The sequence below is a fragment of the Triturus cristatus genome, chromosome 10 (genome assembly GCF_964204655.1).
Source record: "Triturus cristatus chromosome 10, aTriCri1.1, whole genome shotgun sequence".
Classification (NCBI taxonomy): Eukaryota; Metazoa; Chordata; class Amphibia; order Caudata; family Salamandridae; genus Triturus; species Triturus cristatus.
In genome coordinates, this window is record NC_140593.1 from 1,156,918,452 (window position 1) to 1,156,945,784 (window position 27,333).

The following is a 27,333-nucleotide window of genomic DNA, read 5'->3' on the forward strand; positions in this document are numbered from 1 at the left end:
GCCGGTGCCAAGCACCAGAAACCACCTGCTCAAATTAAGTTCTGATCTGGCTCGAGCCTGGCTTGAGGTTTCAGTGACTCGCAGCCCTCCAGTTATACAGATTGGAAACAAAAGTTTGAAAGATGGTTCAGAAACCGGGGCCCCAAAAGTGGAAGTTGAAAACGTTTGATGACGTTTTAATTTCAAATTGAAAGTCATTGGGTGGTGAGAGTACTTGGTTGGCGTTGCAATCCGTGCTTCTATGTGGCAGGCACTCGCGGCTATTGAATGCCTACATTTCTTTTATTTAAACAAGAGAGTACCAGCAGCAGATCTGACAAGTGCCACGCATCTTGGGTTACAGTAACGCATTCTTCAATAAGTCCTCGCATTCCTGCATTGTGGGAGATCTATCACGTGAATCAGCTGAGTTAAGCTGGCAGCTGCACTTTAACTACTTTGTATGCTTTGTAATTCATAGCAAAAGTCTGGCGCCCGCTAGCTGCAAGCAGCCAACCTGTATGTTCAGAACTCCGATGAAGAAACCAAAGGTCCAGTCCCCTGGTGAATGCCTGGCTTTCATTCATGGTAGACTTTCCTGACACTTCTCTTTGAGCTGTCAGTCATCGACTGCGCACGTGCAGCCCGTCTAATTGCCAGGCTAGCTTTACTGATAAGTCTCCTCATTAGTGGTCATTCTGGTTCGACGGACAGCCGATCTGGCTGCCAGCGCCTCAGGAGAGATGCTATGCGAAGACCCCCTGCTTCTGTCCTGTCATGGCCTCTGAGTGACTGCACACCAGGACCAAGGGAAGAAACTGACTGCCTGCTGAGTCCAATGCTTCATTTGAGCCGGTGGTTTCCAGTGCACGGCACCAGCACTTAATTGACAGCACCGGCTCTAGTTGCAGTCCACCACCCGGTGGCGCTGTCTTTTTCTAATTTGGGAATGAGCACAACAACCGGTTTTCATCGAGGCAATATACATTGAAAATTAATAATACCAGCCTCTTATGCCGTTATCATAGTTGTGCGTGGCCTGGAATACTCTGAATTGTCACACTTGTAGGAGTGCGATGGTTAGGTGTGATTTTGGTACTGCCAATGGCAGCACTGGCAGGATATGGGTGGTGTAGGCTGCGGTGGCCTTACAAAAGTGGCCCTGGCCTTTAATTTTTTACAATTGACGCCCCGGCCGATTCGCTTCTGAGGCATCCAGTGATCGATGCTGTGCGGGTGAGCTGCAATTCATTCACGTTTTCAGGTGCCACATAGGCTTGTGGCAGGGCTCTGCAAGTGCAGTGGATACAGCAGGTGCAGTGGTACCTGGTTTCAGGATTGGGAGGGGCTTTCTGTATAAATAGAGGATAGGGGACCCATTAACCATGTTTGTATTAGGGCCTATGGGACCCTTGCTACTGTAGGACAGCTGACAAACCATTCCTTGAAAGTTAAAGTAATCATAACATGAAGACCATGCTGAAACATACATGATTATGTTTTTGCGGACTTTCCATATGTCAAAATGGATATGTTGTGTTTTTGAGGGCACCTGCTCACCAAATAAATGCTGCCCACTCATAGAAATGTCAACACTGCTGGCGCTCGCATTGGATGCAGGATGGAACCACATATGCGAATATCACGCATTCCTTTACCACGTGGTGGTTACAACGCTGGCACCATTACCATGCATTACCTTTACCACGCAGGTTGTTACAAAAATTATGCCTTTACCAAGCATGCCTTTACAACAAATTCCATTGTAAAGGCATGAATGTTAAAGGCATATGCGGGGTAAAGGTTTTCCTCAAAATCTATAACCACCTCGCTAGATCCCAGCCCTGATCCCTAAATCCAGCCCTAAAAAAACAGCTCCAGCCCAAAGCTCTAAAACCAGACCCCGGTGGAACCGCCTGCCCCCAGCCCTCGGTGAAGGTCCACTCTCTCCCCGCTGCTCCGCTGTGCCGTCTCTTGCCTCCAGACCCCGACCTCCTCCTTGGGAGGTTCGAGGCAGCTGCCCGCTCCTGCGTCTGCTGCCCGCTCCAACTCAGACCAGACTGCCTGCAGCCACCACGTACCCAAAAGAAACCTCCGATCTTACAACCTCTCACTGGCTGAAATCCCGTGCATCCACAGAGCCAGAGCGGGGGAAGATCCTTCTCTCACATTGCAGCCAAGACCTGGAACGAGCTACAGGTAGACATCAGACGCGCCCCCTCCCTCAACACCGTCAGGAAGACCCTCAAGACCAGGCTCTTCGGCTAAACAGATCTGCGCCTCCCCTCCCCGGCGTGAAACATCACGGGGGTAGAATCCCTCCGGGTCCACGAGATCCTGGTAAACGGACGAATGAAGCGTCTGCTGATGCCGGCATCAGCAGACGCTTCATTCGTCCGCCAGCTGCTCTTCCCTGGAATTGACTTACACGCCGGTACTCTTCAGATCGGCACCCTTCAAATTCTCTAGGCCATCCATGGGCACAACCTTGTTTCTTCTACTAATTCAGATCACGTTTACCAGGATCTCGTGGACCCCGGAGGGATTTTACCCCCGTGATGTTTCACGCCGGACCTGATGCTCCAAATTAGGACCGATTTGCTTCTTCTGTTTTGCCTTGATTGCCTCCTTGTGTTGGACCATCCAAACGCCAACTCCCTGGCCACCGGGAGTCCAACCTCATGCACTACTCCCTAATCGAGTGACCTTTGTCCTGATGATGACCTGAAATTAATCAAGTTGAAACGCCGTCGACTACTCAGCTCAGAACTTTGGCGCTTATGTGGTCAATTTAACTCACTCAATTGCCCTGTATTGACCTTGTATATATTTTGTTATCTCTTCATTGCGCCGTTCACGCTGTTTTCTCACCCTTGAGTCACTGCACCACCCACTGTCACTTGCACGTTCAGTGCACACTTGTATAGTATGGTCACTGTTTCATTTTACTATATTGTAGTGCTGATATAACTGCTTATATAAAACAATCCAGTTCCCTGCACCAATTCCGTTTGTGGTCTCCCTTTGTTCCCCTTCCCTCCTTGCGATTTCTGCTACCACCTTATAATTGCCTTTTCTAAATGTTTTGTTGGAAAACGAGGCAGTATCTATGAGGCCTGCACAAATAACCTGACTACATTTGTCCTTCACTGGGAACCAAACACCTCATTGTAGCACTTGACTCTCAGGGGGTAGCGTTGCAGAGCAGTCTAAGGCTTACTCAAGGGAGGTGGTGTGGGCTAGTAATCGCCATGTACCAGTACGCAGGAATAACACTCAATAATTGATTGTCCAGTCTGTACTTTGCTTTATAAAAGGAAGAGTACATTTATTAAATACACACTACAAAATACTATGCAACAATTTACAAATATACATAAGCTGTTGGAATTACTTGGTGACATTGCATAACATTCCCACCCCTCCCGCAGGGGGGGTGGGGTCTAGTACCACCACTCCCATGTATTCACATCATCTTGCCCCCTAATGCAGTAGGTTGACCATAACCTGGAGTGAGGACCTTGCCCACTGGCACCATCCCAGTGGCGACCCACCCCATTATCTCAACAAGCATTGAAAATGGGCACACCTGCCCTGGTGACACATAACCCTGACTGAGCATCTCCTACTGACCATACAGTATACACCTCTATATCTTAGGGGCTAACAGTCTGGGTTGTTCTTCACCTAACGCAGCAGCAAGAATGCATCTTTAGGCATCACTTAAAATGACAGTACTGATCATAGCGTATAACAGTTGTAATGCATTGCAATTAAAGCCCCTAAAAAGCATCACAGTTATAATCACAGAATTAAGCCTTTACAGCCCGACACCCTAATAGGAATGTCCAGCAGCATAACCCCACTTTGCTTATGACTTCACATTATACATGTGACTTTCAGTCCCTCAAAATAAATAACCTCAGGTAAATGTACTTCTCCAGACATCCCCAGTTCACCCCTTCACACCTTGTTGCAGTCACAAACACCCCCCCAGCTGAAGAACAAAAGTTCCAGCCACAGGTTGCTGTTGTAGAATGGTTGAGCCCTTGAGGTTTTTTTTCCATTGAGTCACCCAGAGACTTAGGGAGGGGACTTCCCATCTTTGTTCTGGGGGAGGCTCATTGCTCCTGCAGCTCACCCAGCACCTTTTCACCCTCTTCACAGTGACTCCGTCCTCCTGGGGTCACCACACGCAGAGCACAAGCTGCTTCTCCTTGCAGTCCGATTTGGGCCTGGAAGGCATTATGTATGAGGAACAAGGGCACCCCAATATTAAGACTTGGGGTAATGAATACTTAAGATTAGTAACAATGGTCTAGAGTGGCCCTAGGGGTCCTATGTAAGGCTTGTGCTTGAAGCAGCTTCTAATAGGGTTAATTCAAGATGCACCAATTCAAATCAGCTGCTGCCTGGTGATTTTTCCCGAACACGGCATTTAGTGCTGCCTGAATCTGCACGGACTGATCCCCTCGATCCTTACGAATTAACTTGTACGGTGGAATCCCACGCATTGAACTGCTCAACACGCGCCTTCCCAAGTGATAGGGCGAAGACACTGAGGTTAATTTCCCGCCACATCAAGACTACCTCACTAATCCAATTCGGCGTCAGGATTCCGAGTGCTCACTTTTATGTCCTGATGATGATCTCAAGTAGTTGAGATCGAAACGTCATCGACCAGTTTACAACAAAAAACTCCCTTAAATTTTTAGACTTTTGCATCACACAAAAGTGGGTATTATTGAACTGTGCCTGATTACATGATTGCAATGTAGATACAGTGTCACTCAATACGTCCCGCATGAGGCAGCACACACTGGTACACTTAATACATAGAAATGTCATGCATGAAGAAACTGAAAACTTGGCAGCCACGCAGCAGTTTCTAGAACTGATGGAACACTTTTAACAGTAGAGAACCAGTACTTCTCTGTAGCAGGCAGGTAGTTTGGGATAGCAAGAACCCACACATCTACATTTCCATTAAAGCACCAGTCTCAGCCAAGGCACAACTTGGCTTCTCTTTAGAGCTTGGGGTGGGGTAAGATTAAACTGCTGTGAGACATTTCATGCTGAGTTGATTTTTTGGCACTCCATTTCCAGTAATGGTGTAGGGAGTTACTAAGTTCTCACAGTGGAGCTATGCTATTGATACAAATTCTCCTTGAAAAAAGTTCTAACCAGTCTGCCATGACCTGCAAGAAAAATGCATGAGAATGTAGAGCCATCAGAATCCACACCTAACATGATGAGCTTAAAGGAAGTATGCAGGAAGCTGGATCTACACTTTCCAAGTTATGGATGGCACATTGAGAGTGAGCATGCATACGAAGAGGATTGGAAAAGAGCTAAGACGTCATGAGAACACTGAGGACACTGAAGATATGTCGTGCTCCAATAATGTTCGAATCCTGGGTCTGAACGAAAGAGCCAAGACCACAAAGATAGACATTATTCTTGAGAACTCAAAATCTCTTGCTGCAGAATTTGAAACGGTTAAATAACTTCAGTGTCAAACATTCCCATTGACCTGACACCCCTCTCTGAAGCCTGGCATGGCTCTTCATCCAGTCATCAAAATATTATCTTTTGTTTTGCGTTCAAAGTAAACAATAACACGATACGATTCTTCCCTGATCTCAGCTCGGCTGTCCGGGGTACACATGATTTGTTCAGTGAAACACTCTGAGGCAAGAGGATCACATACATTATGGCATTGAGCTGAATTGAGGGTGGTAAAAGGAGCTACACTGCCTTCCTTTCAAACTGAGTTTGGATGCCTTGTTCATGGAGAATATTCCTAAGGCTGGAGATCAGTTACCACAAAGTGGCAAAATTGAGAACAAACCAAACTGTTAGGTGCACGTTTGGAATAATAATAATATTAATCAGGACAGCGGAGACAAGATTGTTTTTTTTGGGGGGGGGGGGGGGATTTTGGTTCCGAGCCCTTTAATAATCTCATTAAGTAATGGATTAATAATCCTGATAGCATTGATTATTTGGGTAAAGCTTGGGCCACTCTAAGATCACAATTAGTCAATTCCACAGCAGAAGGGACTTGTTGCACCTGCCAAATAATGCACCATGAGCGAAATGTTTTGCATATTTTAACACATTTATTTGTATCCCTAATGGGCCAAATGTTGGGATATTAGTTGCAAGTGGCATGCAACGCGGTGCCTGACACTTTGCAAACACTAAATTGTCACGTTTCAGCTGCAGGTTGCTGTAATTCAGACATTTAAAGACATGTATTTTATTACCAGAATGTTCAAATATCCCCAGCTGATAAACTAGTGAAAGGACTTTGGTCTGAAGCAGAGACCAGCAACAGAAAACACATAAATATAATTACATCACAGAAGAATTCATGTTTCCTTCTTTTAATGGCAATATTCTCCTTCACTATTGAAACAATATTCACACCAAGTCATGTTCATGTTTGCGTGACAGGCATTAGCCTCAGAGCAACAACTAAATTAAGAGGTCACTCGGACGAATCCCATACATCTTTCATCTCTTCTTAGGGTCCAGTGTCTTACATTTTAAAGGACGTCTAATGAAAAAGAAATGTGTTAAATGTGAATGAATGGCTGCATCCTATAGGGACGTTTGTTAATGGACGGAGGTGCTTACAGAGGCGCGAGAGTGTGCACACAATGTTAACTGAAGACAAATTCTAGAACACAGTGGCGTAGCTAGACTTTTTTCCGCCAGTGGCGGTACTTACGTTTGCTGCCCCGTGGCGGCCGCATGTAAGATCATGGGAGGGGGGCGGTGGGGTGCTGGCGATTCCTACGTTTGCCATCCATCGACAACCGCAGGTAAGAGCGGCGGGGAGGCCATCGTCCCCAAAATTCATGCCGCCCGGGGCGGACTGCCCCCCCGCCCCTTTGCTACGCCACCCCTAGAACTTAACTGGTATGTACCGAAAATATAACCTTATCTTATCTCAACTTATAAAGCGCACAGCTACCCTAAGGCTTTCCAGGGTCTTCTTTTATACAAGAAGGGTGCACATATCAGCTTGTTCTCTGCTGGGAACAACATAAGCTATTAGAATGGAGTTGCTGTGCTTCCATGCAAGACAACATTATTCATTTTTGTCACATAACAGGTTGAGTAAGATCTGCTGACTCTGTGTATTTTTCTTGCTTCAGAAACCCCCATAATTTTGTAGTATTGGGTCCAGCTCGTATCCCTGTAAATGAGGGAAAACAACGGGTCAGCAGTGAGTATTATGAAACTTATTTCCCTGTTGTTTGGTGGGCATGCAGAGGTGGCTAGTCATTCACTTAGGCTAAGACATGTGCGGTGAGGTTGGACAGTCATGCGGTTACCTGCTGGATGGATGCGGCTGGTACTACTGTTGGGCGACGCCTGGCCTACCACTGCTGTCCTGAAATATCTGAAGGCTTCATTTTGAAGTCAATACCTGGAGTTTACAGGCTGATGAGAATAGACTGAATGTTAAGACAACGGGGAGCGAAATGAACGTATTTCCTTTTGCATAATTACAACAAAAAAAAATCACAGAAATTATGCTAATTTATGCTAAAAGCCGGTTTGTCATTTCGCAATAAATTATAGCGCAAAATGCCACCTTGTGTCTTTTGTCAATAAGAAGAAGCAATTTGCGCAAAAAATAGTGCAAAAAATAAAAGTGTCGCAAACAAGAGCCCTTTGCATTTTGCCTGTTTGTTTTCTAATTGCTCCTGCGATGGGATTTCTACCCGAATTAAATCTAATTATGCCATGTGGTGTAATAGCATAATTACACCGAATTTTGCGTAAAAAGCATAACCCGAAACGCCGGTAATTAGGCAAATTACACGGGAGTAATTGAAATTTAGTCAAGGCTATTTACGATACTAATGTTGCAAGGGGGGCATCGTGAATGGGGTGAACCCCTTCCGACTACAGGGCGCTGTCATTGATACTTCTGTAGTGACTCAAGCTACTCCAGGGCGGCGATCATCGGCATCCATTTGCGATTGACTTTGCAGGCCATGAAGCCCTCTTAGATAGGACTGTGTGTTTTTTCTACTCAGGGTCCTTGGCGAGTCGTGAACTCCCGAAGCCCCAATGCTGACACCTGATTGTTACGAGGAGGTTGGGAAGAGGTTGCAGGGATTTGCCGTTGTTATTCTCCACCGGATAAGGGATCTTTCCTCTCGTGCGGTGTGCTGTTGAACTCTCTGAGGCATATTTACAAATCCCTATCGCTACCAGAGTGTCACTTTTTGGACGCTCCGGTGGTGTAGCGCCATTTTCAATATTCACACTTAGCATGGCTTAACTCCACCTTGTAAATATGCCCCTTTCTGCCGCAGTCCTCTACACCAAAGAGGCGTGCAATGGGTGTTGCTGTGGGCATTCCCCCGCAGCACCCATTGCCTTTCGACGCTGCCCCAGATTTACAAGGAGGCAGTGCCAAACACTGACATCATGCAAAAGCCGCTGTTAGAATGGTGCACAAGGAGAAATGCTTTTATTCCTCCTCGTTTTTGCTTTTTCTAGGTGTGCTGCATTCTGCATTACATCTAGAAAGAATTAAAATCCATTATGGATTGTTTATGTGCAGGAAGTTGCACCTACCTCCACATAAACTATCATTCTCTGCAACGCAGGCACACTTGAACGTTGGAGCACCGGTGCCTGCATAGTGCAAGGGTGCCTATGTTGGCGCTAGGCAGCTAATTATAGCACCAGTGCTAGGGAAAACACAGGGGTGTGCCGTATTGTAGTAAAGTGTCTCATCCCTGCGTTTGAAAACGTCAGAGCTCGGCGCTGCCAAATTTAGCGCAGCTCTGCACTCTGACATTTTCTAGTAAATATGCCCCTCTGTTTCCAGAGTACCTTACTTCTTGCTCTCCACAGGGGCGTGGAACCAGGCCATTCGTTTGTTGCAAAGCCTATTTTATCAACCTTCACAAGGGTTTATGTAAAAAATTTCCTTCAGCCCCCCTGATATTCAGAAAGGATTCTAAATGATCATACTCACCGGCCCATGGCTGTGTTCATTGCACCGTTGCTCCCTAGATGGGTTTGTGGGTATGCAAGTGACCTTACATACATGTGCAAGCACCTCTGCACATTTGTAAAAGTTTGCAAGGTATTTTGCTTTGCCTCATCTAGGTGAAAATTATGAAAATTGCCACAATTTATGTCACACACATCCTCATTTAACACTAGCGCAAGGGTTCAGCCTAAAATATACCTTTCAGGAAGAGTGTTCTACTCCCGAACACTGCTGTTGCTTCTAGAAAAGGTCTGCAAAGCTACATTCGCACTGTAAAGTTCTGCATACATTTTAAAAATGTGTATTCCTATTTAGGGTGACCAACCGTCCGTAAATTTCACGGACAGTCCGTAATTTCGGCCGTCTGTCCGTTGTCCGTGAAGGATTCTTTAACGGACGCCATTTGTCCGTAATTTTAAACGGGCACCGGTCGCACCACCCTAAAGGGTCGCACCACCCTAAAGCCGGCACAGCTTCCACCCACCTCCCTTCTTGACTCCGATGCTGTTGAGGTCGGGTGTTACAGACTCCGATGCAGCACCAAAGCTCAGATACCCAGCAGCATTGGAGAGGCACAGCAGGATGGCTACCCTCACACCTTCAGCCCTTGATGAGCTGCTAAGAGGTGCTTGAAGGTGACTGACAAGGGAGGGGCTGCAGCGTCAGGGGCATCTATTCAGATGCAAACAGCCCTGAATGCGTCATGTCTCTGCAATTTAGAGGGGCCTCACACATTCTCTTCCTGCCCAGGGCCCCACAAATCGTAGAACCGGCCCTGATTACACGGAGGCAGCATGTGGTTCTCTTCACAGAGCTTAATTACTGTCACTAAATTGTAAGCAAACTTGGGTTCTGCAAACATGCAGTCTATAATGTAATAACATAAAGAAATGGCACAATCGCACCCACACTGATTAACAAAGTATGGAGGACAATCAGTTAAATCAGTTCTCTTGGAGTATCTCCTTTAAGTACTGTACATCACAGTGGGGGATGGCAAAACTAACATTTTGGAAAGAGAGCCTGTCTTCTCGTTGTCTTGTCCAGGAGGGGGTGAGGAGCCCTACCCCACCCTGGAGGAGCCAAAATGATACCTGTATACTGCATGCCCACCCCTGTGCCCACCCTGGTGTATCCTGTTCCCCCTCTTGTGATTGCTCCTGCCCCCCCCCCATTGATGGCTCCTGTCCCCCCCTGTGGTGGCTCCTATCCCCCCCGCCCTTCCCCGCCTGTGATGGCTCCTGTCCCCCCTTTGGTGGATCCTGTCTCCGCCCTGGGTGGTTTCGGCCACAGTCCTGGAATGGCTCCTGCAGCGAGGGTGAAGTTCTTGATGGGCCTCTTCTCAAAAAGGCTCAGCTCAAAATTGATATGAAAAGGTGGGCGAGTGAGTAAGTGAAGGGATGGGTGGATGGCTGAATGAATTAGTGAAAGGGTGAAGGCATGAATGAAAGATTGAATAGATGGAGAATGAGAGAGGATGGATGGATGGATTGATGAGCGAGTGGAAGGATGGATGAGAAAAAAGGTAAATAGCTGGATGTATGGGTGGAAGGGTAGCTGGATGGGTAAAAGGGTGGTTGGATGAGTGAAAGGATGGATGAGTGAAAAGGTGGATGATGAGTCGGTGGATGGATGAGTGAAATGATGGATGGATTGATGAATTGATAAGTGCAAGGGTGAATGGATGGACGGATGAGTGAAATGGTGGATGTAAGGATGGATGAGTGAGTGAAAGGGAGGGGAGATGGACAAAAGGATGAATAGATGAGTGAAGGAGTGAAAGGATAGATGGATGAGAGAAAGGATGGATGAGTGATAGGGTCAATGGATGGATTCATGAGTGGATGAGTAGATGGGTGGGTGGATGGATGGAAGGAAGGATGGCTAAGTGAAACGGTCGATGGAGAGCGAAAGGGAGGATGGATGGGTGACTGAAAGGGTGGATGGGTGGAAGGATGGGTGACTGGGTGGATGGATGAGTAAGTGAAAGTATGGCTGGATGGGTGAAACGGTAAATGGCTGGATGGATGAGTGGATGGATGGATAGAAGAGTGGATGGATGAGTGTACAGATGGATAGGGTGAAAGGGTGGATGGATGATGGATGGATGAGTGAAAGGATGGATGAAGGGATGGATGAGTGAAATGATAGATGGAAGGATACATGATGGATAGGTCTGCAAATGGTTGAATATGTGGGCTTACTTATATACTATTGCACGACCTCCTCTGATGTGTCTGTAAAACTTATCTATTGTCCTGAAGTTTTGTCCTGAATTTTGACCTCCTGTCCTGAATTTGTGTCCTGAATTTTGACCCTTTGTCCTGAATTTTTACACTCACCGTCCTGAATTTGCACCAATGCCAGTTGGTCACCCTATTCCTATTTGCAGAAAAAAAACGTACTATGGGTGAATGCAAAAGTAAATCTGCAAACTTAACAAACGATAAAAAGCAGGAACATGCCAAACTTTGTATATGTAAAAAAGCTGCACAACCAAGTGGCTGTATGCTGTCAGTGAAACTGTAAGATCAGTCTCCATACACGTGCAACTGTGATCCCCTGTACTTTCACACGCACAGTCAACGGTGATATAAGCATGTGTCTATTTCAGATTCTATCTGTAGAGTAAAAGTTGATGACCCTGCAACTGTATAGTCTTTAACAGCACCAAATCATCTCACCGCATTTGACCTTATGGGATGCAGGCGCACAACACCCATTTGGCTCAGCCCCCCCCCCCTTCGTGTGTGTCAGCCCGGGCTGAGACAGCTTCGCGGGCTGGCGACCCTCTAATTGCAGCCGCACCCGAGTACGTCACAGGTCTTTAAAAGACCATTTACTTGTTAATTAGGCTTTTCTTGTGTTTTCACCCCTTCTTAGAGCCATTCTGCCTATGGCTGGAAGAATTAGCCCCCCCCAAAATCTTTTTCACCCCCCCCTCGAAATTTGGCTCTAGTTGCCCGCCTGATGGGATGTGACAGGTAGACTCTGTGAAATGCGTGTTCACGCCCTGAGCCTCTATTAGAAAGGTGGAAAACAACAGTTGCAACTTCTCTGACTAGACATTGACATTTTTCAATTCCAATAACTTATAACTTTTTTTAGCAATGGTTCACACTGTCCCTTTTCCATTTTCAAGCACTGTCAATATCACGTGATACTTCACTACTTGTTTTTACACTATTTATGTTTTTTTTTATAGAACCAGTGCATTAAATGCGAAAAAATAAGTGCAGGTACTCATTAAATTGAGCCAGAGGTGTGGCTAGTGGGCGGGCTTAGAGGCGGAGCGAGACATGATGATACAAAAACACTTCTATTGAGTATTCGTTTTGCTCTTGCATTTCCTGGATTGTGGTCTCAAACTTTCCATATTTGCAGACTAACAGCTAAAACCCTGAATGTGCCGAGCCATCAACAGCACTTTTAGCCCTTTCAGGCTAATCATCAATGTGCTCCAGGGCGAGAGAGACTCTGCCACTTACAAGGGTTGCGGGACAGAACAAAACGTGAGAAATGTATCAATCTAAACAAAATGTGTTAACTCGTTACACAAAATGAAGGCCAAATGCTCATGTTTCCTTGTTTTGTAATATTTACAGCTTCTTAATCTAATAATTCTAATGTTCCTACTTGCTTGCATTTGGCGCCATCCTTATATATTCAAGAGTGCACACACACAAACAAGCATTTCTCGTATTTCTTTTCAAATTCCTCCTGATTCTGTTCCTCTCAAACATACACTATCTGTCTTCACATCTCAAACCTCGTGATCCCTCCCATACTCACCTCTCTCTCGTTTGTAGCTAATTCTGTCCCACTCTCTTTACCCCTATTGTATCCTTCACTCTCTCTACCATCACTCTTTCTATTTCTAGTCTGCCTTCTCGGCGCCTCTCTACCTCTTTCTGTAACCTGTCTGGATCTCTTACATATCTCTATCTGCGCGTACCCCTTCAGCCTCTCTATATTTCCGTACTTTAAAAACTCTGCTCCTTACCCCTCCCTCTTCACCTTCACTCACCCCCATTTTCCCTACTCTCCCCTCGGCAGAAAGCCCCATGGCCGGAGAGCTTGCAGTGGCAGACAGTGAGCACTGCACGGTCCTCAGCATGTGCAGAGTCCAACAGGGTAGAGGTCAGGGAAAGAACAATACTGGCCTCCAATGGAAAGGTCAGATGACCTCCTCCCACCTCACCTGGGCACCAGGGAGCCCACCACCTCATCCCTGCTCATCATGGACTCAATGCCCCAGCAGACGGGTGGGGTGGGGGGTGGATTTGCAGGGGCAAGTGAGAGAGGAGAAAGACAATCAGACCCCACTGGGAGGCCAATGGGTGAAAATGGCCCTTTGTACCTGCGTTCCTCCACGGCAAACACTAACAAGACGACCCAGCGGTAGGCCTCCAATTGGCCGTTGAGGCCCTGTCAGGCAGCTTGCCAGTTGTCACAACTGAATAATACAGACAGACGGCAACAGTCAACATGCTGCCAAAAAAACATCACTCAGCTGGCCCTCGGGCACCAGTACAGTGCCTACCTTATGAGTCAGAACCTGAGTACCAGTACTCACCTTGACAGTACTTGGCTTGGTAAAAATAAAAAGTGCCGGTACTCAGTACCGGCGAGTGCCGGCCCATTTAAAGCACTGTCTAGAACCATCCCCAACAATATTCAGGACCACACATCGAGATACAGTTCTACAGCTGGACAAGCAAATTACGTCCGTGTAGTAGGGCGAATGTCTCATAATGTTCCAATAGTTCTGCAGCCGTTAAACTTTCTTAGTGGTGCTGCAAAACAATTCTCAATTTTAGATAAAAAAAATAGGTTCGAGGCTCTGGTTGGAGCTGGTATTTGATTATAAATTGTACCCGTGGGTTTAAATATGGATTGTTCCCTATTACACAATTTAATGGTACTCAATTTACCAACCTCAGAAGGATGCATGGGGGTCGTGCCAGGATTCAAACTTGTGACCTTCAGAGCACCTCAGATATCAAAGCTTTCATGTAGAGGCACATTACCCGTTTACTTCTTATATTGCGGCTGGTCCTAGCCTTCTCAACACCTCTTGTGACCAAGGCCCAAGCACAGAAGGAAGATCTCTGAAGGGCGGTTGTCCACAATCCAAGCATTGAGAAACTGGAACATTAAGGAGAAGGAGCTGTTTTTTCTGTACCCCAACCATGTGCGCTCTATAAACAGCAGGCTCTTGTCCATGTCTCTCCTCTGCCTGTCCTTCGGCTTCAGCCTGACCATGTCTCTAATCTGCCTGACCAGGTCTTTCCTCTGCATCACCATGTCTTCTGCCTGACAATGACTTTCCTCTGCCTGGCCCTGTTTCTCCTCTGCCTGACCATGTCTGTCTTCTGCCTGACCATGTCTCTCCTCTGCCTGACCGTTTCTCTCCTCTGCCTGGCCCTGTCTCTCCTCTACCTGAGCATATCTCTCCTCTGCCTGACCATGTCTCTCTGCCTGACCTTATCTCTCCACTACCTGACCATGTCTTTCCTCGGCCTGACCATGTCTTTCCTCTGCCTGACCATGTCTCTAATCTGCCTGACCATGTCTCTCCTCTGCCTGACCATGTCTCTCCTCTGCCTGACCTTGTCTTTCTTCAGCCTGACCATGTCTCTCCTCTCCCTGACCATGTCTCTCCTCTACCTGGCCCTGTCTCTCCTCTGCCTGACCATGTCTTTCCTCTGCTTGACCACGTCTCACCTATACCTGACCATGTCTCTCCTCTGCCTGCCCTGTCTCTCTTCTGCCTGACCATGTCTCTCCTCTGCCTAGTCCTGTCTCTGCTCTACCTGAGCATGTCTCTCCTCTGCCTGACCATGTCTCTCCTCGGCCTGACCATGTCTCTCCTCTGCCTGACCATGTCTCTCCTCTGCCTGACCCTGTCTCTCCTCTGCCTGACCATGTCTCTCCTCGGCCTGACCATGTCACCTGTCTCCCTACCCATGTCTCTTCTCTGCCTGACCATGTCTCTTCTCTCGCTGACCATGTCTCTCCTCTGCCTGACCATGTCTCTCCTCTGCATAACCATGTTTTTCCTCTGCCTGACCCTGTGCTCTCCTCTGCCGGACCATGTCTCTCCTCTGCCTGGCCATGTCTTTCTTCTGCCTGACCCTGTGCTCTCCTCTGCCTGACCATGTCTCTCCTTGGCCTGATCATGTCTCTTCTCTCCCTGCCCATGTCTCTTCTCTCCCTGGCCATGCCTCGTCTCTGCCTGACCATGCCTTTCCTCTGTCTGACCCTGTCTGTCCTCTGCCTTACCATGTCTCTCCTTTGCCTGGCCATGTCTTTCCTCTGCCTGACCCTGTGCTCTCCTCTGCCTGACCATGTCTCTCCTCGGCCTGATCATGTCTCTTCTCTCCCTGCCCATGTCTCTTCTCTCCCTGGCCATGCCTCGTCTCTGCCTGACCATGCCTTTCCTCTGTCTGACCCTGTCTCTCCTCTGCCTGGCCATGTTGTTCCTCTGCCTGACCATGTTTCTCCTTGGCCTGGCAAGGTCTCTTCTCTCCCGGCCCATGTCTCTTCTCTCCCCAACCATGGCTCTCCTCTGCCTGACCATGCCTTTCCTCTGACTGACCATGTCTCTCCTCGGCCTGACCATGTCTCTTCTCTTCTCTCCCTGCCCATGTCTCTTCTTCTGCCTGACCATGCCTTTCCTCTGTCTGACCATGTCTCTCCTGTACCTCTCCTTTTGTTACCCCAGTCTGTGTTCCCATTACTCAGCCTCTAGCTCAGTCTCTTGCTCTGCCAAACGTTACACTATTCCTTCCATTAGAACAAACTGTGAAATTTTACAGTGTCATTTTCCTATGTATTCTCGTCCCTCTTTCTTAATCTTTCCTCATTTCCCTCTTTTAATATCTGACTTTCTCAGATGTTCCCCTCTTCTCCTTCCTCAATACCTACTTGTAATCTTTACACTTTACTCCAGCAGACACTCCTACCACATCCCCAATAGTTATCCCTGTTGTTCTTGTTTTATCACCCGTTCCTGCGATCTTTACCCCCTATCTTTACCCCCAAGCTATGCACCATTCCTCTTCTGTACCCACTCCTCTTGCTCTCCCAGTATTACCTATTCAGTGTTTTTGCTCTCTCAGTCTTACCCTCCTTGTGTGGTCTCTGTCATTTCCTCCTGGTCTCTCAATCACTCTCACATTCTTATCCATATAAACTCCTGCAGCTCTCCCATCTTCACTCCATTCCTATCTGTATCCGCTCCTGCCGCTCTCCCAATCTGTGCTCCCTCATTCCCCTGTACCCACGCCACTAGTTCCATCTTTACCCCATTTGATCCCCAAGCTTACTCAACCAACTCTTGCAATCTATATCCACACTATTTCCCCTGTGCCCACTCCTCACACTCTCACAATCTTCCCCTTGACACTCAATACCAATAGATACCTAATTTCCCAGGTCCATGCATGACTAAGTAAATTAGTCCTGTTTTTTTCTCAGCATTCTGGGACTTGTAGTCTTAAATGTAACACAGGTTAAAACCAATGGCAGTAGACCTAGTGGTCCCTCAGGGATCTGTCATTGCTCCGACCATATTCAGTCTAGTCCTGGGCGGAGTTTGCAGAGAAGTGACCAAAAAACTCCTCCGCACTATGCGGATTTCCGCAAGCAGCGGAGTGCGTTTGGATGCGCAGTTTGTGCTGATTTTTAGCACCAGGTGTTTGTCCCATGTGGAAAATCAGCGTGAACAGCACCATGCGCCGTACAAGAGGGCGGTGCTTCTTTCTGCCACTCGGGTGCATGTTCTGCTCGAGCGGAAGCTTCCTCAAAGCGAATGGAAGGATTCTCAACATCAACGGTCATGACCATCCGTGACTGCCCACGCTGAGAAATCTTGCTGGGAGGTGGTCTAGTGTTGGATCTTCTTAGCTGGCCAACTTAACGTTGTTGAGTGCGAGCAAGGAAAAAAAACTCTGCTCCGAACTCCACATGCTCCGGGGAGTGCGGAAAACTCCACAAAATCCACGAACGGAGTGGAGTTCACCGCCCAGGCCTAATCGAGCCTGTTGGAGTCTTACTAAGAAAATCTGGGATCTTCTATCATCAATATGTAGATGACACCCACATGTATTAACAAGCATTTGCAATGCAATAGGTCTCGCATTTATAAGAGTTTGAGCTATTGGCATTGTAAAATTACAATGCCTTTTATTTATGTTTTGGTTTTAAAACAAATAAAAGGCATTGTCATTTACAATGTAAGTAGCATAAACTCGCATAAAAGCAGTGTGTGGAGTGCAGCAGTGTTCGGCGTGCAGCAGTGTGCGGCATGCAGCAGTGTGCGGCGTGCAGCAGTGTGTGGCGTGCAGCAGTGTGAGGCATGCAGCAGTGTGAGGCGTGCAGCAGTGTGCGGCGTGCAACAGTGTGTGGCGTGCAGCAGTGTGTGGCGTGCAGCAGTGTGTGGCGTGCAGCAGTGTGTGGCGTGGTTTGTAAACAACAAGAAAAGCGGACATCAAAGGAAGGGTGGGAGGGAACGAGCATATGGGGTGTGAGTTATAACGTTACACCTGCCATAGAGAGATAAATGCAAATAGTCAAGATTCTCTAGCATTTTATTTGTTGAAATTAGGGTCGGATCAAAGTTTAGATTAACTATAGACTGTACATTAACAGCAATTTTGACCCCCAGATAGATGGCCTCTGTAACTATATTAACATCTGGTAGGACATCAGAACCGGTATAGAGAACTTGTGTTTTATGTAAGTTCAGCTTGTAGCCGGACACGGCACCAAATTCTGATGTCAGGCTTTCAATGCGTCTCATCGTATTGACAACATCCAATGTGACAACAGCCACATCGTCCGTATAGGCTAAAACTTTAATAGGTTCACTCACGGGCTGTACTGGAATAATCTCTAAATCATATATCAGCAGAGGCTCGATATACAGAGCAAATAAAAGAGGGGAGCAGGGGCACCCCTGCCGAGTACCCCTATATATCTTGAACTCCCCTGAATGATTATCTGAAATACGAATTGTGGCAGCTGCACAAATATACATAGCCTGCATGGCCTTGATAAAGGAAGCTGGAAAGCCTTTCCAGTAAAGAACTGCCCATAGAAATTCCCAGGAGACCCTGTCGAATGCCTTCTCGGCATCCAACAGGGCCACCCCTATTGGGACTTCAGAAACCTGGGACCAGTCCAGAAGAGATATTATTCGACGAATATGGTCCGTGGTACCTCTACCTGCCACAAACCCGTGCTGGCGTAGTGAGACTAATGGTGCTATAATCTTTCCTAATCTTCTAGCAAGTATTTTAGAAAAAATCTTACTATCTGAATTGATTAATGTGATTGGACGGTATGAGGCTGGCTCGACCTCGTCCTTCCCTTTCTTTTTAAAGACAATTATAGTTGTTTTAGACCATGAATCGGGTACTATACCCCTGAATGCTTCCTGAAATAAAGATAGTAGCGCGTCCCGCAACTCCACCTGGAAGGAGACATAAAACTCCAAAGGAATCATATCTGGCCACATTGCTTTCCCTCTTGGTAAAGATACCATTGCTTGAGTAATTTCCTCCCAGGTTATAAAAGTGGACAGACTATCTTTCTGAGCCGGGCCCAGGCCAACAGTAGTAATTTCACCTAAATAGCCCCACGGGTCAGAGGTTTTCCCGCTTTCGTAAAGCTTTTGATAAAAATGTTTAAATACCTTGAGGATACCAGACTCCGAATTTTGTAGAGACCCATCTATATCCTTAATTTTGTCAATTTTACTTTGTGACTGTTTTTGCCTTATTCTATTGGCCAGCACTTTCCCCACCTGCTCCCCATATTCAATACATTCCCTTCGGAATGTCAAATATTTAGCAGCTGCTTCGTCCGCGTGCTGTTTATAGATTAGAAATCTCTGTTTGACAATGTTATTTTGTACTACAGAGACGTCCATCCGGTCTTTAATCTTCTGAGCTAGCACTCGCTCCAATACACTTAGCTCTAACATAGCTTGTTCAGTTTTTTGTCTCATAGCATTACGTTTCCTTAGTACATATCTAAGGGTTTCCCCCCTTACACCGGCCTTGAAAGTATCCCAGACCACTGTATCTGGGGCAGAGCCATTATTAATTGAGAAAAAGCTTGGAAGCCAAAGTTTAATGCAATCCTGATATTCCTCATCTGCTAGTAGCTTCCTATCAAGGGTCCAATTATATCTTGCACAAGACCCAGCAGAGACCTGGAATTTTAACACGAGGGGGTTGTGATCTGAAATTAATCTTGGCAATAACATAATAGTGGCATCTACCAAAATAGAAGAAGAAGCACATATATAATCAAGACGAAACAGTTTGTTATGGGGAGCAGAGTAGAAAGTGCTACCATGCTGGGATTTTTTAAGTCGATTCCAAGCATCATAAAGACCTTGTTTCCTTGCTAAATTACATAAAGATCTAAAAACTTTTGGTTTCCGACCTATATAATCTACACCTGAATTTATATTAACTAACATATGGGGTGTGAGTTATAACGAAAGTTAATTGTTGTAAGAGGGGATGCAGGAAGTGAGGCCGAGCGCACGCTGGCGAAAGCAGTCTGCTGCTTTCAAGTCCGATGCCAGATGCCAGCTTCGTGCTTGAATGCCTCACATTCACTGGCCATAAACCGCATTCCTAAGGTCTTGTGCCCCTTACTAAATCTCTCTGAATGCGTGAGGCGGCGCATGCGCAGGAAGTAGCTGGTGGCAAATGGAATGCGCGTGGTTGTGCGCGTAACCGCCACCCGATCCGCCTGGGAAGCCTTTGGGAGCATTTTCTGAAGCCCCTACATAAGTCTTGCTGTGCAATCGCTTACGCGATAGCCAGGCGAGACCTAAAAAGGTCGCTCTCCAAATGGCATCTTGCACCTTGTCAACATTCAAAATACACTCCAAGACTGGATGACTTCAAATCACTTAAGACTAACCTTCCAAAACTGAATTCCTCTTTATTTCTTCATCCAAATGGGCAATTTTGGTACAATCCTGGATGGATACACCCTTCCATTCTGTCATCGTGTTCCCCTTCTGACCACGCTCCTTCCTTCTCTCTGACTAAAATCGGCTCTCCCTGCCCCTCCCGCCACCAGTGCCCATGCCCCTGCTCTTCCTGCTGCATCAGTGTGTCCAAGGTGGCTGAAATCTGACTAGTCAGAATTATTGAAAATGCTAAAAATAGATAAATAAATGAATAAATAAATAAATAATTACAAGTAAAAACGGCAGGTTTTGGGAGAGGACATAGGGAAATAAAAGGTGACTCTCACAATAGTTAAAACAGAGGTACTGTTATACAGAGGTCGCAGCACTATGCAATCTGGGTCCATATTACACAAGTGCCCCGGGGGCACAACCGGCGTTTGAGCCTGCTTTATGCACCCACGGGGCACTTTGGTATTACAGAAGGGGCCCCAGATACTTGTGCAGCCCCATTTGTAATACAGATATCGATGGCGCACATACAGCGCAGGGGCTATCATTAGAGGGCGTTCCTCTATTTGCATGAGGGCGTGGCCCCAAGCAAATGAGGGACTCGCTTTGCCTCTGCACCGTATTACCAATGTGGGCACAGAGGCAAACATGCCTTTAGAAGGCGCATTGAAAGTGTGCCACAAAAAGGTGGCGCACTTTCAGTACACCTTCTAAATGCAGCCCTCTAAAGGAATGAAAGGGGGTCCCGTGGAGCCCCCAGCCATTCCCCTGCAGGCGGGTGCCACCCCTCGCTGCTCCTGCCTGTAAGGGTATCTCGAATCCCTTTTAAAAGTGAAGACGGGTTGCTGCCTATACAGAAAACCCCAGAACAGCTTTTAAACACCTGCTTTGTATCTCACTTGAATGCGTGGCCCTGGGGGCCAGCACGGGTTCGCGGCTATCCCGAGGGCAGCGCATTCTTTCTGATTGGACCCTCTTTCCATGTTTGCACCCGGCACACCTGCTTTAAGGTGCGCCATGGCGCAAAAACGGAATGTATATCCTATCTGTAATACGGACGCTGCTGTCTACGGCTGGCGGCGCTCAGCACACCGGAGGATTAATAGGCACATTGAGAAAACGCATTAAAAAGTCTCCTGCGGTACTAAAAATGCTGTAAAATCCGTATCGATCTCTCTAAATAGTTTGTGTCAAGAAACGGCCTAAGGCCCTGTTCAACAGTGGAATTATTGACTTCATATAGATCAGGAACCACAGAAGATTAGACAGTCGCTGGCCTTGGGGGGAGGGGGGGTACTGAGTAACTTATGTGCAAAAAGAATCAGTCTTAACTGACAGCGGGTGGCAGCGACTGCCAAGCAGGATCGCTTGTCAAATGCAACGATTAGTGCGTCAATGCAAATGCCAGAGCCGTTTACCTTAGAAGTGAATGTATTGATGTATTGGTATTTCTATAGCACAAACCTAGCTTGCAGGCAGTAGAGCGCTGCAAGGGGATATAAGAAATATAAGGTACAAGGGAAGGGTGCATTCGAGATTGTGCACAATAGCAAGTTAAGGAGAGGGGCTTCAGACTTTGACAGGAGAAACTGGGACAATGCTTATCAATTTTCCTTATATATAAACATGGGAAATTTGTGTAATATCTTTTGTGTAATTAGGCAAAATTTTAGTAAAATTTAATCAAATTGCGCATAATTATGTGAAATGCAAATACTTTATTATACGACTGACTTGGTGCTAAACAAATTGCAAAAACCCCCAAAGCACGGTGAACGATAGTCGCTTACATTCTGTTGTTCCGTACATTCCATTGTTCCCATACATTCGCAGTAAATGTTTTCCACAATTGGCGCATAATTCTGAAAATTGGTGTTTGATATCATTTTGGGAATTATGCGAAACAAATGGAAGATGAAATTCCTGAAATTTCTCTAGCATTATTTAAATGTTGCCTTGGCCTACTCATATGTTCAGGTCCAAGTATCCAGTCCTTGAGAGCTCAGCGTTCGGACACAGCAGCTGTGGCCAGGCGGCTTCATTTACGGTAGTCCACCTTGTCGAAGGACTTTTTGCCCCGAAAACTGCTCCCTCACCATTCTGAGAAAGAAGAACCTTAGTTTAGGTCTACTACATCATGTTGACAGGATAAACCTGTTGTCAATTATGTTATCCCTGAATATAATTCCTAGAGTGAGTGTCGATCCTCACGGGTATCATAGCTAATGTCCACCACGCCTGGGGCCTTCCCCATCTCCAAGCTGTTGGACATTTAAAGACATTTTGTGTTGAAAACCCATGGTTTACCTTGCACATCAGGGCAGGAGGATTTCTGGCAGCAACAGGCCATTCTTATTGCAGTGGCGACCGCAGCAAAACTAAAGTGGGGGGTGATTAGTGGAATAATAATTTAAAAAAATTACCTGTCCTGCCACCAACACTGACATTGCTGGCCGCCTCAGTGCTTCTCTCCTCCCAGCAGTCAGTGGGGCACAAAGCACAGGCTCCCCACCCAATCCTGATGCTGCTCTCATGCTCTACCAAGCATGAGAGCAGCATGGGGTTTGGCTGAGCGGGCTGGTCTGATGCTCGCTCACGCACAGGGAGCCTGCGGCTTTTCTCCAACCCGGCTGTCAGCACAGCTGGGTTGGAGAAACCTAAGTGCGCATGTCTGTTTGGTCAGTCTAAGATGCCCGGCCAAACCGACATGCACACTTTACAGTGCCCATCACTCCTCCTCCCTGCCATGGCCCGGCCCCGCCCACGACTCCCTGGCTCAGTAAGTCAGGTGAAAAGAAAATGATAGATTTGTTTTATCATCATTTTATTTTTCGCTGACTGGCTCTGACCAGTGGGGCGACGCTCCTCCGCCATTACAGAGGAGCCGCACCTTGACACCATCTCCACTGACATCAGGTCTGTCAATAGGGAGTTTCCAAAGGGGGAGACAGTGTTCTAGCCATCCAAGCTCCAGATCAGTGTATGCCTTCAAGGAGAGCCTGTTTTTCTATGCTTCCCCCGACAGCTCTCATGAGGCACAGAAAGTCACGCAAATATTGAAGGAGAGAATCCTTTTCACAGTTCTCCAGTCCTCAAGTACAATGGTGTCGATATATGCGTTTATGGTGTGGCCTTGCCGGAATACACCACAGACCAATTGAGGGGGGGGGTCACAATAATAAATCCTCACCACAGATAGGAGCATTAATGGCCCCACAATAACAGGACACCACCATCAGCAACTGCACTGCACACATGGGTCCAGATTTTGCCTTTGTGTTGTCCTTGCTTCAGGCAAGGTGACACATGGACATTGCAAAGTAGTAAGATTTACAAGGCCGTGCAGGGGGCAATTTGTACCGTCTAGCGTGACTTTCTAAAGTAATGCAGTGCAGCGCGGGGATAGTGGTAAGCGTTCCATGGATTGAGGAGGGGTGTTGTCATGCATCCACCCATGGAATGTGACGCAATCCCAGATGTATTGAAGGTGGTAAACCTGTCATTGTGCCAGAATGGTGGCCCTACCACATAGAGGCATAACGAGGAGAAATATTTTCAACTCTCCTTGTTATTTTCTCTTTCCACATGTGCTGCATTCTGCAGCATACGTAGAAGTAAAAGTGCCTCTAAGGATTATTTTTGTGCACTAAAGAATCTCTGTTTGCACAAAAACAATCCTGCCCATAACGCTCGCACCCGTGCAGCATGGTGCGCGGGGCCTGCATTGGCGCTAGTCAGCACACGGAGCGCCAGCTCTCGGAGGGAGCAGAAGTGCCCCATATCTTAGTAGAGTTGCCACATTTCTGCTCTCTCTGTTTCACTCAACACAGCACAGCAACTTTGCTTGCTGCTCTGGGTTGCCTGAAGCATTAGTAAATATACCCCCCAGAATCCTTGCACAACCGTATAGCACAACATCCTAAGCACTAGAACTTAGGACATAACACAACGTTGTCTTCCCCGCACTCTAAATAAGGCAGGGGAGGCGAGAGCAGGGTGCACGGGTTGTCAGCTGTACTTTGGAGGATGTCCTGTTAGCACCCTCGTCTGAGACCTTTAACCTTTTGCTAGCACTGACAGTAGTGCCAGTTCAAGGATTAATACCACCTGGAACTCAACAAAGTGACGTTGGCACCCTCTGACAGCCTCTGGTGCCATGTGTCTGATGTGTGCATGACCGGTCCTTATTTCTCTAATATGGCGTAACTGCCAGAGCTGCTGACATTGGAGCTGGGGGACCAGGCTGGAGTTTCGGCGTCAGCTCAACATCCTGTGATTCTAGGCAAACATTTAATCTCCCCGTGGAGACCAAAACTACATTTCTCCAGCTGTAATGTAATTGGTGCTTATGCAAAGTGCGTTAATACCTTTGGATCGAGTTTGTGATATATAAAACTGCAACAATTTAATTTTTTATATTACCTGTCGCAAAATTTGTCTTGTCTAAAGCACATTGGGGCAGATTTACAAGCCACTTGCGCCACTTTTGCGTAATTTTTAACATGGGAAAAGTGACGCAAAAGTGGCGCATGGGGCTTGTAAATCTGTCCCATTGAGGTGAATGCAATAATGCACATTTCTGCGCAATGCACAACAATGGTTGTTTTTTCGTTGGTGAGGGCTCAGGTGGGGGTCTAGACGACACTTCTTAATATCATTAATGGAACCTCTGTTAGAGGCCATTCAATCAAATAGCAGACCCTACACTTTACAAAAGTGCATTAAAAAACAAGAACCCCATCAAATCCACACTGTGACCGACCCTCATCCAAGTCATCATTAGTAGTGAGTTGTACACCAGCCTTCATGGCAGTATCCTTTGGTGGTGGGTGGAAGGGCTCCAGAACATGGTTAATAAAAATATGCATAATCTTTCACACTAGTATCATTTATTGGAAGACCATTTTATTATTGTACCAATCAATGATCGACAGGCAGCTTCTCTCATCAGAAGACTCCTGCATGCAAATAATCCTCACTGCTGAGGGACACAACAATGAAAGAACAATAAGAAGCCTACGATCGTCATTTCTACTATTACCTCTATGCTTAATAAATTGTACATAATGTTCTCTCGTCTCTCTTTTCCCCATTTTTTTTCTCATGTTCACAATTATTTTTCTTTCTATTCTTCTATTTTAAATGTAATTATTCTTTTTTATTTTTTATTTCCACTGTCTCATTTTCTCCAATTCAATCTATTTGACCTTTTTCTTTATGTTATTCTTATTTTTATGGTTTCTTTATTTTCTGTATTATCTTTCTTCCTGTCTGTTTCTTTCTAATTGTGTGTTTTTCTCTTTATTCATCCCTGTTTCTTTTTTGTTCTTTTTTTCTTCATTTTTTTTCGTTTTCTTGTCCATTATTTTCTCTTTGGTTCACATTTTCTGCCTTTTTTTTAATCTTTCTTCATTACTTTCTTTCTTTACATTTCCATTTTCTTTATTCCTTGTATTCACGTTTTATATTGTGCTTCCTTTACCTTCTCTTCCTGTTTACTTCCCTCTTCTCTCCTATCTACTCTGTCTCTATCACTCTTCCGCTCTCTTGCCTTGAACCCATCTAACCTTTACACCCACTTTCATCCATGGCACATCAGGTGAAGGTGGACAACCAGTACGACTTCCAGGACATTGCCAGTGTGGTGGCCCTGACCAAGACTTATGCCACCTCTGAGCCATTCATTGATGCCAAATACGACGTCCGCATTCAGAAGATTGGAAACAACTACAAAGCGTACATGTGAGTGTCTTTTTAATTATGTGTCTTCGAGTGGTCTGTTTTCTATGAAACGGGTACTCATACGTTAGGGGTAGGAGTGATAACTTTAGGCTTTTCTTTTAGTTATGAGCCAATCTTTTGGGTTATGGTCCTTTGTTATTCGTTCTAGAAAGTGCACGGAGTTCTAGAAAAATGAGAAATTTTGGGTAATGTATTTATTGCCTGAGTTGCGTTTATAGAAGCAGAGGCATTCTGATGCTTGACAGTGATTTCGGTCACACCCGGTAAACTACTCACGGTCCCACAGCTGCAAAGTTATTATCCTAGCAGTGCAGAGCAGAGACATTAGACAGGTGCCCCCCGACCTGCCCCAGCTGTCTTGTCTGAACAGTGCCCATTTCAGAGCGAATTATCACTCCTGGCAAAGATTCAGCAGTTTGTTAGTGTTTTCCCCTCAGCCTACCACCCTGGAACTGTGCACACACTTAGACATATGGATTTTATACTTATGGCTTTTATTATATATCCCAACGGAATATATAATAAAATGGTAATAAAACCCACAATTATATTGGCAATAGTGAACATCAAGAGAGTATATAGAATAAAGAAGCTAAGCATTCCAGCATGTTTTGTTTATAGGATCTCGCTCTAATAGCTAGAACACAACCCAAGCGGACTCCTGGCTCACGCTGTACCACGCTTAGACTTGAAGAACCGGGCTTCTTAAGCCTGGCGGCGTAGAGTACACCTAAAATCTTCTGAGTTCGCCTTCCAAATTACAGAGACACAGAACTCTCTGTCTGGCATAGGAACTTCAATTTATTAGCTGCACCTAAGTACAGTTGTCCTAGAAGTACATCAGTGGTAGGTTCTCAGGAGACTGCCACTTCAATTTGTGGCTCACAGTCTTTTGTAGCGCTTGAATCCCCTAAAGCAACAACCCCCACAAGGTGCAATAAAAATACAAATCATCCACAAGAAAACATTCTTTGTTTAAGATACAGGATAATGGGTAATAGAAATTCCTTCCCTAAGGTCGTGTTCTCTACCCGACCCTATAGGTCAGGTGGCATAGCCATTCCTAGGTCGAATTAATTTACGACAGGACGTGTTTGCGTGTTGAAGATGGTGATTCGTAAAACAACTGGAGAGGCCAAGAACGGTCACCAAGGGTCAATAGATGGTTATCTGGGGGATTAGTTGCTTCGAGCCGGGTCTCAGAATGGACTTAGCTCGGGGAAACAGGAAAGGTCGTGTAATATGTGCAACAGTATAGAATGTGAAAGAAACGCTTTGAAGGTTGAAGGGGCCTGAGTGAGTGCAACAGCGTAGTGGTGTTACAAGCAAAGACGGGGCCGTATTTTGAATTTCCTCAGACCCTCCTTTTGCCATTACTCAGGCAAAGAAACCAGAGGCTGGTGTTAATCTGAATCGACTTCAATAGCCATGAAATCTACAAGCTGTTGTTGCAGCATTATCTTTGTGTTTGCTGCCTTCTGCGATACCGGATTTGGAACACACAGGGTGGCGCAGAGTCCGCATATAGCTGGACCACATTGTAGGCAATGGCAACATGAGAAGAGAATAGCCAAAGTCGCTCCGACAAAGGTAAGAATCTTCCATCCCCATGTAAACAGTAGTCCCCCAAACC

At 46.3% G+C, this 27,333-nt stretch overlaps 1 protein-coding gene across 3 annotated transcripts in view; it reads left to right on the plus strand.

Moving 5' to 3' along the window:
* SYN1 (synapsin I) overlaps positions 1 to 27,333 on the plus strand; it is a 561,211-nt gene that overhangs the window by 334,181 nt on the left and 199,697 nt on the right. For all 3 annotated transcript variants that reach the window (XM_085629525.1, XM_085629526.1, XM_085629527.1), the window contains exon 7: positions 25,558 to 25,700. In XM_085629525.1, coding sequence (XP_085485651.1) covers positions 25,558 to 25,700 — 143 coding nt within the window. The remainder of the gene's footprint in view (positions 1 to 25,557; positions 25,701 to 27,333) is intronic.